A 14,505-nucleotide genomic window follows, 5' to 3' on the forward strand; every position below is an offset into this window, starting at 1 on the left:
CTTGGGAATGAAGCTGGGGCGATAGATAAGGTAGGGAGAGAGAAGCCACTCACAGGATCTCCAGGCTGGTGGTGCCTTTGAGATCTGGAAACTCCTGGATGTCCGTGGCACCATTCAGAGATCTGGAAATAGAGACAATGAGCTCTGAGGGGTGGGGTCAGAGCATCTCAACATCAAGATTCTCAATTCTCCATTTTGTCTCCCCTCCGGGACTCCTCCTTTGGGGGCAATGTCATGCTTCCCTGCAATCTTCCTCAAGTCAGCCACGCAGGCCCTCGTGGAGGCTGAGCCATGCTTAGCAGGGTCCAACCAGCCATTTGCTTAAGTTTGCTCAGCACACCCTCGCCCAGACAGAGCTGGGTAACCTCAGCATTCACGCTTCAGCTTGCAAAAACCCCACATGCAAGCAACATGGGAATGGCCTCTGGTTAATAGACAACAGCTGGGGTGCTTCTGGAGAAGCCCTTGGCTGCTGGGTTTTGCTTATTAGAACCTGAGATAGGGTCACCCCTAAATTGTCATCTGCTGGAACTTTATTAGAACTATCAGTTCTCAGCCGGGTGTGGTGGCTCACACCTGTAATCCCAGCACTTTGGGAGGCCGAGGCGGGCGGATCACCTGAGGTCAGGAGTTCGAGACCAGCCTGGCCAACATGGTGAAACCCCATCTCTACTAAAAATACAAAAAGCAGTCGGGCGTGGTGGCGGGCGCCTGTAATCCCAGCTATTTGGGAGGCTGAGGCAGGAGAATCGCTTGAACCCGGGAGGCGGAGGTTGCAGTGAGCTGAGACTGTGCTATTGCACTCCAGCCTGCGCAACAGAGTGAGATCCTGTCTAAAAAAAAAAAAAGAAAAAAGAGAACTATCAGTTCTCTTAAACTGCTTTAGACTGGTGGTTTTCCTCCTTCCCACCATCTCCTATTTTATTGAGGACACGGACCCACATGGGGCCTGCATGCAACAGCAGCGCAGAAAATTGAGTGTTGTAAAAAGCCCTGAGGAGGCAGCGTGGGGTCCAGAAATGAGCCCAGAATCTGAAATTAAAGGGTTCTGGGTTCATGCCCAAGCAGGGCCTGAGTACCTCATGTTCCACCTGTAAATCAGACCAATAACACCTACCTCACAGGGTTACGATGAAGATGAAATGCCGTAACGAACATGAAAGTTAAGTATGTGCTTTGGAGATGTCGGCTATGTTACTGTGACGCCACAGTAGGCTGACAGCAATCCATGGAAGCTTTTTCTTTTCTGAGACTGAGTCTTGGCTCACTGCAACCTCAGCCTCCCAGGTTCAAGCAATTTTCCTGCCTCAGTCTCCCAAGTAGCTTAGCTGGGACTACAGGCATGCACCACCACATCCAGCTAATTTTTGTATTTTTATTTTGAGATGGAGTTTCATTCTTGTTGCCCAGACTGGAATGCAATGGCGCGATCTCGGCTCACTGCAACCTCCGCCTCCCGGGTTCAAGCGAGTCCTCTGCCTCAGTCTCCTGAGTAGCTGGGATTACAGGTGCCCACCACCACACCCGGCTACTTTTTTTGTATTTTTAGTAGAGATGGGGTTTTACCATGTTGGCCAGGCTGGTCTCAAACTCCTGACCTCAAGTGATCCACCCGCCTCAGCCTCCCAAAGTGCTGGGATTACAGGAGTGAGCCTCTGTGCCTGGCCCCATGGAAGCTTTTTGAAGAAGTGGGACTTGGGCTGGAAATTAGAGAATGAGAGAGGGGAAATAGCACCTTCAGGCCAAGGGTGATAACGATGGCACAGCAAAGTGCCCAGGGATCTGGGCTCCAAGGCCACAGGAGAACCAGCCTTGAGAACACACCATATTCAAAACTCCCAATTATTTCTGGAAAAGCTACCGTGAATAGGATAAAACCCAAGAGGCCAGATGAAAGTCCTTGACTATGGAGATGGACCTTCCTTGTCCCTTTGAGACCTGGGAAGAAGCCACAGTTCAGGGAGGTGGAGGGAGGCTATTAAATTTAGAAAGAGGTGGGAACGGGTCTGAGCAAAGCAGAGGCCTGCAGCCTTGAAGACCACGCTTTGCAGTGGACTTGTGCCTTGCAAGGGAGAGATCCGCAGGTGATAGGCAGGAGAGAGCAAGAAGGAGTGAAGAAAGGGGGAAGTTCAGGCTGCAGCAGCCTTCAGGAGCCAACTTACAGTGTGTGGAGTTTAGGCAGGTACTGGAATGCCGATCTTCCCACAAACTGGATTGGGTTATCATAAAAGTGTCTGGAAGAAGAAGGTCCAAACACCTAATTGGGTTTTTCAGGCCTTTCTGCTGGGATTAAGGCCAATCTCTGCTTTCTTCTCCTATCAATGTAGACCCAGGAAAGAACATGCAGGGAAAGGCAACCCCTCCCATACTTCTGCCTCCCTGGTGCTTCCTAGGGAAGTCCCTCCTGCCTTCCCATCCTCTGTCCTCCCTGAAACACTGTTCGGCATTAAGAGACCAGAGAAAGTAGTACTCACATCGTCTGTAGCAGAGGGTTCCCCATAAAGGCCTTTTCTGGGATGGCCTTGATGTTGTTGTTATGGAACCCCCTGGAAGACAACACCAGGAACCAGTGAGGATTTGGAGAAAGGTATAGAGAGGGAGAGGCATGGAATTCCACAGGGCTTTTGGACAGCAAGCTAGACAGTCCATAAGACAAAAGAGGCATTGGCCTGGAGATTCCAGGTTCAGATTCAAATACTGCCTGTGACTTTTCTTTCTTTTTTTTCTTTTTTTTTTTTTTGAGACGAGGTCTCTGTTACCCAGGCTGGAGTGCAATGATGCGATCTTGGCTCACTGCAGTGCAGCCTCGACTTCCTGGGCTCAAGCGATTCTCCTGCCTCAGCCTCCTACATAGCTGGGACCACAGGCATGTGCCACTGCACCTGGCTAATTTTTTGATTTTTTTGTAGAGACAAGATCTCACTTTGTTGCCCAGGCTAGTCTAGAACTCCTGGGCTAAAGTGATCCTCCTGTCTCAGCCTCCCAAAGTGTTGGGATTACAGGTGTGAGCCACCGCACCCAGCTGATTTTTCCTCCTGTTCAATTACACACCCTCTTTTCCCTAACAAGTGTAAAAAGAGTGAGGGGTGGAAACATGGCTGCAGGCCTCAGGAAGCCTGTGGGAACAACTCAAGAGCAAGAGGCTGAGTTCAGACCCCAGGAAGGGAATCCTCTCCTTAGTCACTTGTCGTGAGAGCCCTGGTGGGTCCCCACAGAGGAAGCCAAGGGTGTGTGAGAGGAAAAGGAAGATACAGAAAAGACACAGCTTCCAGGGGATCCCAAGTGAGGGATGTTCCTCAAATGGAGGCTGGCTTGGCCTCAAGGCCCTAAAATAAAGAAACATAGAAGTGTCAACAGCACGCAGCCAGAGGGATAAGGTGCGGAATGGGCCGCTGAATGACTGTGGATGGCACTATGGGAAAATGAGGACTGAGGCACCCAGCTGAGAGTCTGGGAGTCTGGAAGCCAGAATTATGTGTTTGGTTAGTTGGGAAAAACATTTCAAAATAAATAACATGTTGGACTGAAAAGTACATAACCTATGCGGAGCAGGCCCCTTTCCTTCCCTCTCTTTTTCTTTGGAAGTTTCTGGCTTCTCTGTCCCCCTGGCCTCTGCTCACCTCTGTCTTCCTCCTGCCGTCCCCATCGTGACTTCCACCTTCATGCTGTCTCACTCACAGCTTCACGCTCAGACACCTCCAGCCAGTGCCACCCACCCAGGCCTGTTTGTTCATTAATTTATTCCTCTCATCTGCTCATTATGTTTTTCTTAAACACCATCTTTGTGTCTAATGTTGGGCCAAGCTCTGAGGGATTTAGAAGTTTCTAAGACAGGGGCCCTGTCCTCAAGCAGCTTTCTCTCAATAGATGAGAGAGAGAGATGGAGATAGACAGGTACACCCCCTCCCATATATTTTTGTCCCTGCTAACTTAGGTCTCCTCTCTCTTCCTTAATGTTTTATTATTTCCTGGCTCAATGCTTTTGCACATCCTGATCCCTCCATGCCCTCTTGATCGATCAAATCTCATGATTCTCTCATGCCCCAGATCAAAGGAAAAAAGTTAGACCTTGGTGACTCTGGCAATGGAGAACTTCCAATAGTTTCTCACTCAGACTTTTTTTTTTTTTTTTTTTTTTTGAGACAGTCTCACTTTGTCACCCAGGCTGGAGTACAGTGGTACAATCTCCGCTCATTGCAATCTCTGCCACCTGGGTACAAGTAATTCTCGTGCCTCAGCTTCCCAAGTAGCTAGGACTACAGGTGTGCACTACTACGCTGGGCTGATTTTTGTGTTTTTAGTAGAGATGGGGTTTCACCATGTTGTCCAGGTTGGTCTCGAACTTCTGACCTCAAGTGATCTGCCCACCTCAGCCTCCCAAAGTGCTGGGATTATAGGCATGAACCACCGTGCCCGGCCAGACTATTTCCTCTAGGTGGTCCAGTTGTCCCCTATGTGCTGCCTACATCTGGCATTCACACCTTCAAACTTCTGGATGAGGCAAGGGAGGTGGCATGGGGCTAGTACTATAGGTCTCAGGTGGTGGGGGTGGTTTGAGCTGTAAAGATACTAAGCTGGCCGGGCGCAGTGGCTCACACCTGTAATCCCAGCACTTTGGGAGGCCAAGGCAGGCAGATCACGAAGTCAAGAGATAGAGACCATCCTGGCCAACATGGTGAAACCCCGTCTCTACTAAGAATACAAAAATTACCTGGGCATGGTGGCGCGTGCCTGTAGTCCCAGCAACTTGGGAGGCTGAGGCAGGAGAATCGCTTGAACCTGTGAGGCGGAGGTTGCAGTGAGCCGAGATCGTGCCACTGCACTCCAGCATGGCAACAGAGCGAGACTCCGTCTCAAAAAAAAAAAAAAAAAAAAAAAATAGATACTAAGCTGCCTGAAAGTTTGGGGCTCTGTTTATGAGTCTCCAGGACTCTTAATCTGGTCCCACTCTAGCTGTACGATAGAGCTCTTATTGTTTCCTGAGAGCTTCCCTCCAGTAAAGCTGCTTCCCACCTGTGCTCATCCCTCTGCCAGCTCAACTTCCTACCTGGGTCTTTACCTACAATTTCTTCCTCTGAAATGCCTCTCCCCTTCCCCATCACTGCCGCCTCAATCCCGGTCATTCTTTAAGGCTCATCTCAGGATTAGTCCACAATGATCTTTCCACGTTACTCTGGACTCCCACCGCTGTTTTAGCTAATACTCTGCAAGTTATGGTTGGAGTTATATACTATTTTGTCCTGTTCCCTGTTTTACCTATGTTACTTTGTGTCTTCAATGAGGCTGAAGGATGCTTGGGGAGGGCCATGTCAATCTGACCCTTTGTTTGTGTTTATCACTAAACACAGTGCAGGGTACATTGGGTGCTCAGTGAATGCTGAAATAAAATAATAAATGGTGGCTTTGGGGAACCAGAGACAACTTCTCAGTACCCCTGGGGACAAGGTGCTGAGGAGTGATCCTGTAAACCAGTTCTCAGTTCCTTTCCTCATTCTTCTCTGGACACATCCCAACCAAGGCAAGGGCAGTGCCAGGCCCAGGCTAATAGTAGGTGGCTTGTGCCATTGGTTTTCCCAGGCTGGAAGGGCCCAGGGCCATTTCTGCTGTTGACACACCCCCAGGAAGTGCCTGAAACCAAGCTAATGAGGCCTGGGACTACTTAGAGCTGCACTGGGGCTTGGGGAGCCGGGGCGGGAGGGTGGGGGACAGCTACATCTTTTATAAGGACCATGGGAGGTGAGGAGGTAAGAGCATGAGGCAGCTCAGGCTGGCTTCAGCCCCTGCCCTTGGGACAGAAGGACACCCACAGAAACCAACAGAGGCGCTTACAGTTCCTGCAGTCTGCCCAGGGTCCGGATGGCCACGGGGAACTCCTGCAGCTCGTTATAATTCAGGTCTCTGGAACAGAAAGCAGAGCAGTCATTAGAGCAAAGGCTTAATGGGGCATGTCAGGGTCCCTGAGAAATGGAAACTTGGCTCTGGGCTTAGCCAGGGAGATGGGTTTTCCAATCTGTTGGATCCAGCAGCCAATGTCTGGAAACACATTTTTGGAATGTTCGTGCTCCAATCCTATTCCACAAATCCTCAGGCGTGGAATCTTCCTGGCTGCAGAACTGTTTTGAAGGGGGAGACATACTTCAGGGGTGCAGATACCTGGAACCATCTCCCTCAGAATAGACCCTGCCAACTGAAGAAAGCATCTCAAGCCTTTGGAGACATCAGAGGAGTGGAGGAAGGGGGGAAGTGGGTGATCATTAACATCTTATAACCAGCACTAGGGATTCCAGAAGGTTCCTCAGGTGACCACTGTGGTCTTTGCTGTTATCCTCTATAAAAATGGGGAGTGTTTCTTCTCTTCGGGTGAAGGCACAACAGCTATTTTCTCTTACACTTTTCTGTACTTTCCAATTTTTTTTTTGCAATGAGCATATATCACATGTATAATCAGAAAATTATAAAGGTAATTTTAAAAAGGGGTAGCAACCCAAGTTGGCAAGAATGTGGGAAAACAAGCATCCTGATAAATTATTAGTGGGAATTTAAATGTGTACAACCCTTTAGAAACTATTTGATAACATCTTTTCAAATTAAAAGATTCATACCCAGGCACTCCAAGTCTAGGAATGTGTAAGGATAAGGATGCTCAGAACAGCACTGCTTAGGCACCAGGGGCAAAATATTGACCCATAAGTGACCACAGCTTCACTCCATCAACTCTTAAGGAAACTTCTGTGTCCTTGCCTTTTGTGGAGATGATAGGGCAAGAGAAGCAAGAGAAATGGAAGAGGCCGAGGGCAACTTTTATTTTCATCAGAAAAGATTTAGAATTGCCTGTGAGAAATAGAAAAGAGCCCCAAAGGCAGGGGAGCCCCGGGGAAAGAGGTGAGCATTGGAGTTTTGAGGGAGATAGTACAGAGTGACTGGGAAGTAGAGAGTAAGAACTACAGGGTACTTCTAGAAAGTTGTACTCCCTGTTATGTAATGAGATTGCCTATCATCGAAGAGCTTCCAAAATTTTAAAGTTGGCTTTCATTTTACTCAGTAGTCAACGACTTAGCCCCATGTGGAAATGTGACTGATTTGGGGGTGTCTTAATGCCTCTTGGATCCTGTTTCTGGGGTCCTGGGGTTTGGCAATAGGTTGGGGGAAGACTTAGTTACAGCATCCCTCCCTAGCCTCCCAGGATGACCCCAGCCCACCTTCTCAGCCTTTTAAAGCCACCCCTGCCCTGACAACTTTCATGGTTGCCCATCCAAGCCAGGGCAGGGGGACCACATGGAGGCCCTTTAATTACAGAGTGACTTGGCAGGGTTTTGTGGATAAATACCATGTTAACATGGAGATAATGACAGGCTCCTCTGTGCGACAGGGTCATTACACTTAATAGTCAGTCCACAGGTAGAGCCAGGAACCCAGCCCAAGGGCCAGAGGGGCAGTGACAAGCGTCTGGCAGCCAGTGAGCCGGATAATTGTCACACACACACACACACACACACACACACACACACACACACTAATTACCCAATTACCCTCAGACTGCCCTGGTGATCTTGGGTAATTACAGTAGAAAATCCCTTCTGCTTTGCTTCTCTCTGCTCCGTTCTCTAGTGAGTCAGAAACCTTTGCCTCTCATGCGTCAAACCTTGTTGATTTGCTCACAGAGAGGCTCCCCACAGGCTGTGTGAAGGATGTGGTCAGGCGGAGGCCAGGATGTGTGCAAAGCACTTTGACTAAAACCAGAGGTATTGGAGTTGGAAACAGGGAGGAATTTTCAAACTGTGGAGTTCCTGGAGTTCTACCAGGGGCTACAGAAAATGCCTAGAAAACCAGACTGGGAGAATTGAGGATGGCAGCAGGGACGAAAGAAATGCCCTCTCTTTTTGGTTCTTAAATTGTATACATGATTCATTCTCATATCTCAGGTTCCAAAAGCAGGTGTTCCCCTTCATCTTGGCTCAGCTCAATCAGGAATTCTCCATTGTTGCAAGAGAACTAGATTTCCCATAAATGACATGGAAGTATCTTTATTGAAAAGTCTTTTTTTTTTTTTTTTTTGAGATGGAGTCTTGCTCTGTCGCCTGGGCTGCAGTGCAGTGGCGTGATCTCGGCTCACTGCAACCTCTGCCTCCCAGGTTCGAGCGATTCTCCTGCCTCAGCCTCCTGAGTAGCTGGGATTACAGGCATGTGCCACCACACTGGACTAATTTTTGTATTTTTAGTAGAGATGGGGTTTCACCATGTTGCTCAGGCTGGTCTCAAACTCCTGACCTCAGGTGATCTGCCCACCTCGGCCACCCAAAGTGCTGGGATTACAGGCATGAGCCACCATGCCCAGCTGAAAAGTCTTAATATTGCATTATTATCTCAAACACAAAGTATTGCATTGACCTGGCTTCAGAGACTTTGCTTGCTATTCCATAGGCCTAGCATGCTCTTCCCCAAATACTTCTATGGTTTACTCACTTCATTCAGGTCTCTGCCCAAATTATACCTCATCAGAGAGCCCTTCTCTGACTACTCTATCTAAAATAGCATATCCTCTCTTTTGCTATTCCCTTATCCAGTGTGGTAGATTAAAAGTGATCACAAATCCTTTGCAGCTTCTCCTCTCAAGATGTGACATCTACCTTGGGCTGGGATGGCCTTGTGACTTGCATGGTCCAACAGAATGAAATGGAAGTGATATAGTGTGACTTGGTCCCTAATCACATGAGGCCTCACAGCCTCTGCCTTTGCTTTCTTGGAATGCTCCCACCACTATGTAAGAAATTCCAGACTAGACTCTTGAATGATGAGCGCCATGTGGATACAGAAGACCAGCCGACAACCAATACCAAGGCCCCAGACATATGAGTGGCCTCCCTAGACCTCCTGGACCTAGTTGAGCGTCCAGATGACTACAACCTCATGAATGAGCCCAGGGGATGGCTCCAGCAGAAGAACCAACCTGATGAGCCAGCAAAGCCATAATTCATGAAGAATAATAAAGTGATATTTTAAGCCACTAAATTTTGGGGTGATTTGTTATGTAGCAATATAGAATGAGACAGCTTCCATTCTTTCTTCACAGAACTTAGTCACCTGACATATATTTGTTTATTTTCTTCTCACCCAATTAGAATGAAAGCTTCTTGAAAATAGAAACACTGTTTCATATTCTAAACACCAGAACAATCCTGGCGCATAGCAGGAGCTCAACAAATACTTGATAGATGAAGCAATGAAGACGTCTAAATAAATTGATTAATGAAAACACTAATGGACTCTTAAGAGAATCTACAGTATTTGGGGGAACGTCCTTAAGATTTTGAGGTTGATGTTGCAAAAGGCACAAGATAGTCCTGAGTGGCTTGCCCGGGGCCACAGAGACCATGGGATGGTTTCATGTGACTTTGCTATCATTGAGTCCTTATACAGTTCATTGGACCCATGTCCAGGCAATCCATTGAGTAGTTCCAGCCCTCCTTGGCAGTTTCTGGTCAGGAATTTTGCAGGAGTGGCCTAACAGACAGTAGCAAAAGACATATGGTAAAAGGCCTGTGAACTACAAGTCTATTTTTGTCGAGAAATGTGAAAGAATAAAAACTGTGCAAAGGTCAAAGAGAATGCTGCAAACTCCATGCCAATGAGGTGGCCAGAGTTTTCCCATTTGGACGTCTACACAGATTTAATGACCTGGGAAACTGCCAAAGTCCTGCTTCATATAGTACCATGTAGATGTAATCTGTGGCTCTAATTGTCCAGGGAACATGTCTTTGCAACTCTCTCCGCTCCTGATGGATTCAACTCAGTGCAATGAACATTTGTTGCCTCCTCGCAATACACAAAGAATTCTGCTGGGTAAAGTGGAAGGTAGAGAGATGGGTTTAAAAAAAACCCACTCCTATCTAGACAAATGCACAAGATAATGAAAGAGCATCTTTGACATGACTGTGGAGAGCACACGAAGCATCAGGACCTTCACAGACTGCAGTGATCACACAGAGCTGGAAAGACCATGAGGGCTTCATGGAAATGTGACATGTGTCATAGAACAGCAAGATTTCAATATGAAGGGATGAATGGATCAAGAAGAGAGAGCATGACTTAGAGGAAGTGAGTGCTGTGGAGTCGTGTTTGGAAAAGAGCAAGCAATATCGCTTGGTTGGAGCAAAGGGCAATACTTGGAGGTAATTCTAGAGGGCTCTCTCCTCTGGACTGCTATACACTTCTTATCTGCTGTCCCTGCCTCCAAGTCATCCATATGATAACATTGGTTGAGCACTGTCTGTGTGCCAGCCACTAAGTGTTTTGACTGAATAATCTCTTAATCTTCCCAACAGCCTCAAGAGGCAGTTACTACTATTATACCCATTTGACAGTTGAGGAAAGTGAGGCACAGAGAGATTAAATTAGTCACTCATATCACACAACTGATACCTGGCTGTGGCAGAGTCTACTGTCTGTAAGTCAAAACCTACTCTCTCTTTTCTCCTTAGCTGCACTGACCAATACAATAGCCACTAGGCATGTGTGGCTATTTAAATTAACTACAAATAAATAAAATGTAAGATTTGGCTCTCAGTTTCACTAGCCACACTTCAAGTGCTCAGTAGCAACATGTGGCAAGCAACTATCATATAAGAACAGATGCAGAACATTTCCATCAACCCAGAAAGTTCTACTGGGCAGTGCTAGCTTATCATAATAGGAAGAATGCCAGGAATGGAGCAAGAGTGGACTTCTCAGCCTCCCTCACAGTAGGTGTGTCAGAAGTGGTGCATACTGTATCTAGCCCAGGATTTATAAAATAGACAACTTGTCTCCTCACTGGTCTCTCTACCCTTCCACCAGCTACAGGCCAAAAACAATGAGGCCCTGGAGGTGGCAAGCTCCCAAGAAGCCAGATCCCTGAGTCATCACATGGACGAGGCCAGCTGCCAAGAAGACACACTCTCCTTAGACTGTTACATGATCCAGAAATAAACTTCTATTGTGTTTGTGCCATTATACATGTTTCAGTCTATATGTCACAGCCATTTAGCCTACCTGAACTAATTCGGTGTCACAGCCAGGATTTGAACCCTGGCAGTGTGAGTCTGAAGCCCACACTCTTAGCTACTACACACCTGCCGGAAAGATCTTTTTAAAATGCAAAACTGAGTCTGTCACTCTCCTGTTGAAAAATCTGGAAAGGCTTCCAGAACAAGGGCTTACAGACAAAATCCAAATCCCTTAATGGGCTCCGATGCCCTTAACTAATCCCTCAGTTTCATCTGCCATTTCAGCCCTTAATGGGTTGTGCCATTTTCACACCCTTGTGTAGTTACTTGCGCCCCTCATGCCCTCAGCCTGAAATACCCTTTTCCCACATCCTCAGCTGTTAAAATCCTAGTCATCCTTTGAAGTCCGGTTCAACTATACCTTTCTCCCTCAATCCAACCCAATTCCTGTAGTCAGAATGATTCACTCACTCTCTCGGAACTTTTCTGGGATTGTCGTCCTCTGCATGCATAGCATTACAATGGTAATGATAGAGGATAATAGTAATTACTATGTAATAGTCATGGTTCTAGTGATTTGCATATATTAATTCATTTAATTGCCATGCCAACCCTTTGAGGTAGGTACCATAATGGCCTCCATTTTGGAGATGAGAAACTGAGGCACAGAGGGAGATAATCACTTGACCACAGTTCCACAGCTAGTATTAGAAGGGCGGGGATTGAAGTCCAGGCAATCTGAGTCCAGAGTTGGGTTTTCTGCATGCATATTGTCTCCCCAATGAGACAGGAAGCGTGCTGAGGTTGGGAAGCATATGGGTTCACTTTTGGATCTCCCACAGCCCAGGCACAAGGCCACACATGTGAATGTTCATTGTTGTAGATGATCATTTGAGTCCACTGTGCAGGGTCTCAAGATGGGGGCTCCTTTGGCCTTGGTAGCTGGCTGCTTCATGGCAGTGTCTTGGCCTTTGGGATTAGACTCTAACATGCAGACCAGGCTCAGTGTGTATCTTTCATTGCAGGATGGCTTATGATGCCCTAAACTTCAGCTGGAAAACTCATCCATGGCTTAATAGACTATTATCTTTAACAGCCCACAATCAGCCAGAAGCCCAGGAAGAGTTCATTGTTCTGTCTCCTGCTCCTGGGAGCTAGAAGCAGAGGGGGAAGGACTGAAGTTAAAGAGAAACCACTTCCAACTCCAGCCAGAGCTCAGTCTGGAAGCTGCAGCTGTCCATAGCTAAGACACCCCTTCATCTGCTCAACTGTTTCTAGCCAAATCTAATCAAAACAAATGGCAAATCCATGCAATCGGTAAAAGTAGCTGAGAAGGCAACCCCAGCCCTAAGCTGTTCAAGGACCCACATGCCTAATTTTCTCTTTTCCATCAGGCTATGCAGAAATGGCCAACTTCAGAGATCTCTGAGGAGCCTCCCTGTAGATTCAGCTGTAGATTCAGACAACAGAGCTGGCAGGATTTTACAGTCATCCTGTCCAGTCCCTTCTTTTGCTTTTTGTTTTTTTTTTTTTGAGACAGAGTTTTGCTCCTGTTGCCCAGGCTGGAGTGCAATGGCGCGATCTCAGCTCACTACAACCTCCACCTCCTGGGTTCAAGTGATTCTCCTGCCTCAGCCTCCCAAGCAGCTGGGATTACAGGCATGCACCACCACACCCTTGTATTTTTAGTAGAGATGGGGTTTCTCCATGTTGGTCAGGCTGGTCTTGAACTCCTGACCTCAGGTGATCCGCCCACCTCAGCCTCCCAAAGTGCTGGGATTACAGGCGTGAGCCACCGCGCCCGGCCCCCCTTTTTTTTATTGATGAGGAAATGAGCTTGGAGAGAGGAGGTAAATTGCTGCAAGTCCCAGAGCCAGGACTCAAACTCAGGCCTCTTGGCTCCTGGTTTAAAACACTTTCCTATATTCTACACAGAGTTGGATCCTGGCTAGGCTCTAAATAGCAGGGCTAACAAAAAAATTTTAGGGAGAGAGGATAAATGGATGTGGAGGATTGGGCTTCTGCAGGAGTTTCTTTTGATGCTTATAAGCATGTCAAAGCCAAATAATTATGATTTGGAAGTTAGATGTCTTTTTGTATGTTATCTGTGTTAGAGAGAGTTCTTGCCTTCTGTGCACCAACAGGATCATCTTGAACAAATCTCTTAATTTTCTTAGCTCATTTCTTCACCTGTAAATGGGACATACCCATTGCATAAGATTGCTCTGTTCACCTGGTCCAGAGACTAGCACAGAGTAGATGTTCAAATAATGCCAATTCCTTTGCCCTCTTCCTTTTACTAGACATAAGCTACTAGAACAGACACTTTCATTCTTTAGATACTACAAAAGTCAGCATGCAAGTTGGCCCATCCCCTTTTCATAGCAATTAAGAAAGATGAATATCATTAATTGGGTTTCCACTTACATTTTTATTCTCAAGGCTAACATTTGTGTTTATTACTGGATCACAGATAAGGGCACATGAGGGAATATGGGTGAGCCTAGCTCCCCAGTGTGAAATGCAAAACACAGAAATTTTGGATAGATTGTAAACTCTGAATTGCCTTTTATCTCCCAGAGGCCTGGAACAAAGGCAAGCTAGCACAATGAATACATGTCTTAATTGGTTTTCTCATACTGCAGACAGAGCCTCTGTCCTAAATATGACTCCACATGCTTGGGGCAGATGACTGGGTGAGCGAGGAAACAACCAAAACTTTAAAACTAATACTATTGTTTTACCTTCTAAACAATCTACATAAAAGGCCACCCATTAATAAATGCAGCAATGAGTAAAGCTGTCATTAGCTTCCATTGAGAGACACAGATACAACCTCCCTCCTTCCACCTACGTTCTCTTTCTTGCCAGAGAGAAAATTCAGAATCTACCTGAAGCAATAGCAGTGCTGATTTTAATGAAAATGACTGATCTCTGAGATTGAGATTACTTGTTGCCCTGCCCTAATGAAGCACCTGGAACCACAGAAACCTAGAATTAGAAGGGAGGTAAAAAGTAATAGTCCAACCTGCCCCCAAAGAGGAATCACCTCTGAGATTCCGGCCCAATGGGGATCCAGTTTGTACTAGAACTATCTAAAGGGCAAGGCACTCACTGACATGCTGGGTGTCTGGTGCTGTCACTGTTGGGCCACTCTGCAGATTAAGTAATCCTTCCTTACTGTCAGCTGGAGTGCCCATCTTCACTTCCCTGCTTGGCCCTCATCCTGTCAGCTGGAAGAGCATAAAATGTAATCTGCCTTCCAAAGATGATCATTGTACTCTATCCAAGGCTTGTCTTCAGTTCTTTGAATCACATTTTGTGACACTTCATATTCTCACCACCCTCCCCAGGAGAGCCTTTGCCACGCTTAAGATATGGCACCCAGAACAGGATCCATCAGACCTCTGGATGCAATCAGACCTCTGTAGGCAACATCCCTCTCACCTGGATGTTTGGGGCCCATTAATGCAGGCGACCTGAAGGCTCTGAGGTGTTCCTGACCACAGCAGAATGTGGCCCG

At 47.0% G+C, this 14,505-nt stretch overlaps 1 protein-coding gene across 10 annotated transcripts in view; it reads right to left on the minus strand.

Moving 5' to 3' along the window:
• Positions 1 to 14,505, minus strand: part of LGR6 (leucine rich repeat containing G protein-coupled receptor 6) — a 127,537-nt gene that overhangs the window by 16,369 nt on the left and 96,663 nt on the right. For all 10 annotated transcript variants that reach the window (XM_019035873.4, XM_055368255.2, XM_055368244.2 and 7 more), the window contains 4 exons: positions 5,830 to 5,898; positions 2,475 to 2,546; positions 2,163 to 2,234; positions 54 to 122 (listed from right to left, as the gene is read on the minus strand). In XM_019035873.4, the coding sequence (XP_018891418.3) occupies positions 54 to 122; positions 2,163 to 2,234; positions 2,475 to 2,546; positions 5,830 to 5,898 (282 nt within the window). The remainder of the gene's footprint in view (positions 1 to 53; positions 123 to 2,162; positions 2,235 to 2,474; positions 2,547 to 5,829; positions 5,899 to 14,505) is intronic.

This window comes from Gorilla gorilla, chromosome 1 (genome assembly GCF_029281585.2).
Source record: "Gorilla gorilla gorilla isolate KB3781 chromosome 1, NHGRI_mGorGor1-v2.1_pri, whole genome shotgun sequence".
Lineage (NCBI taxonomy): Eukaryota > Metazoa > Chordata > Mammalia > Primates > Hominidae > Gorilla > Gorilla gorilla.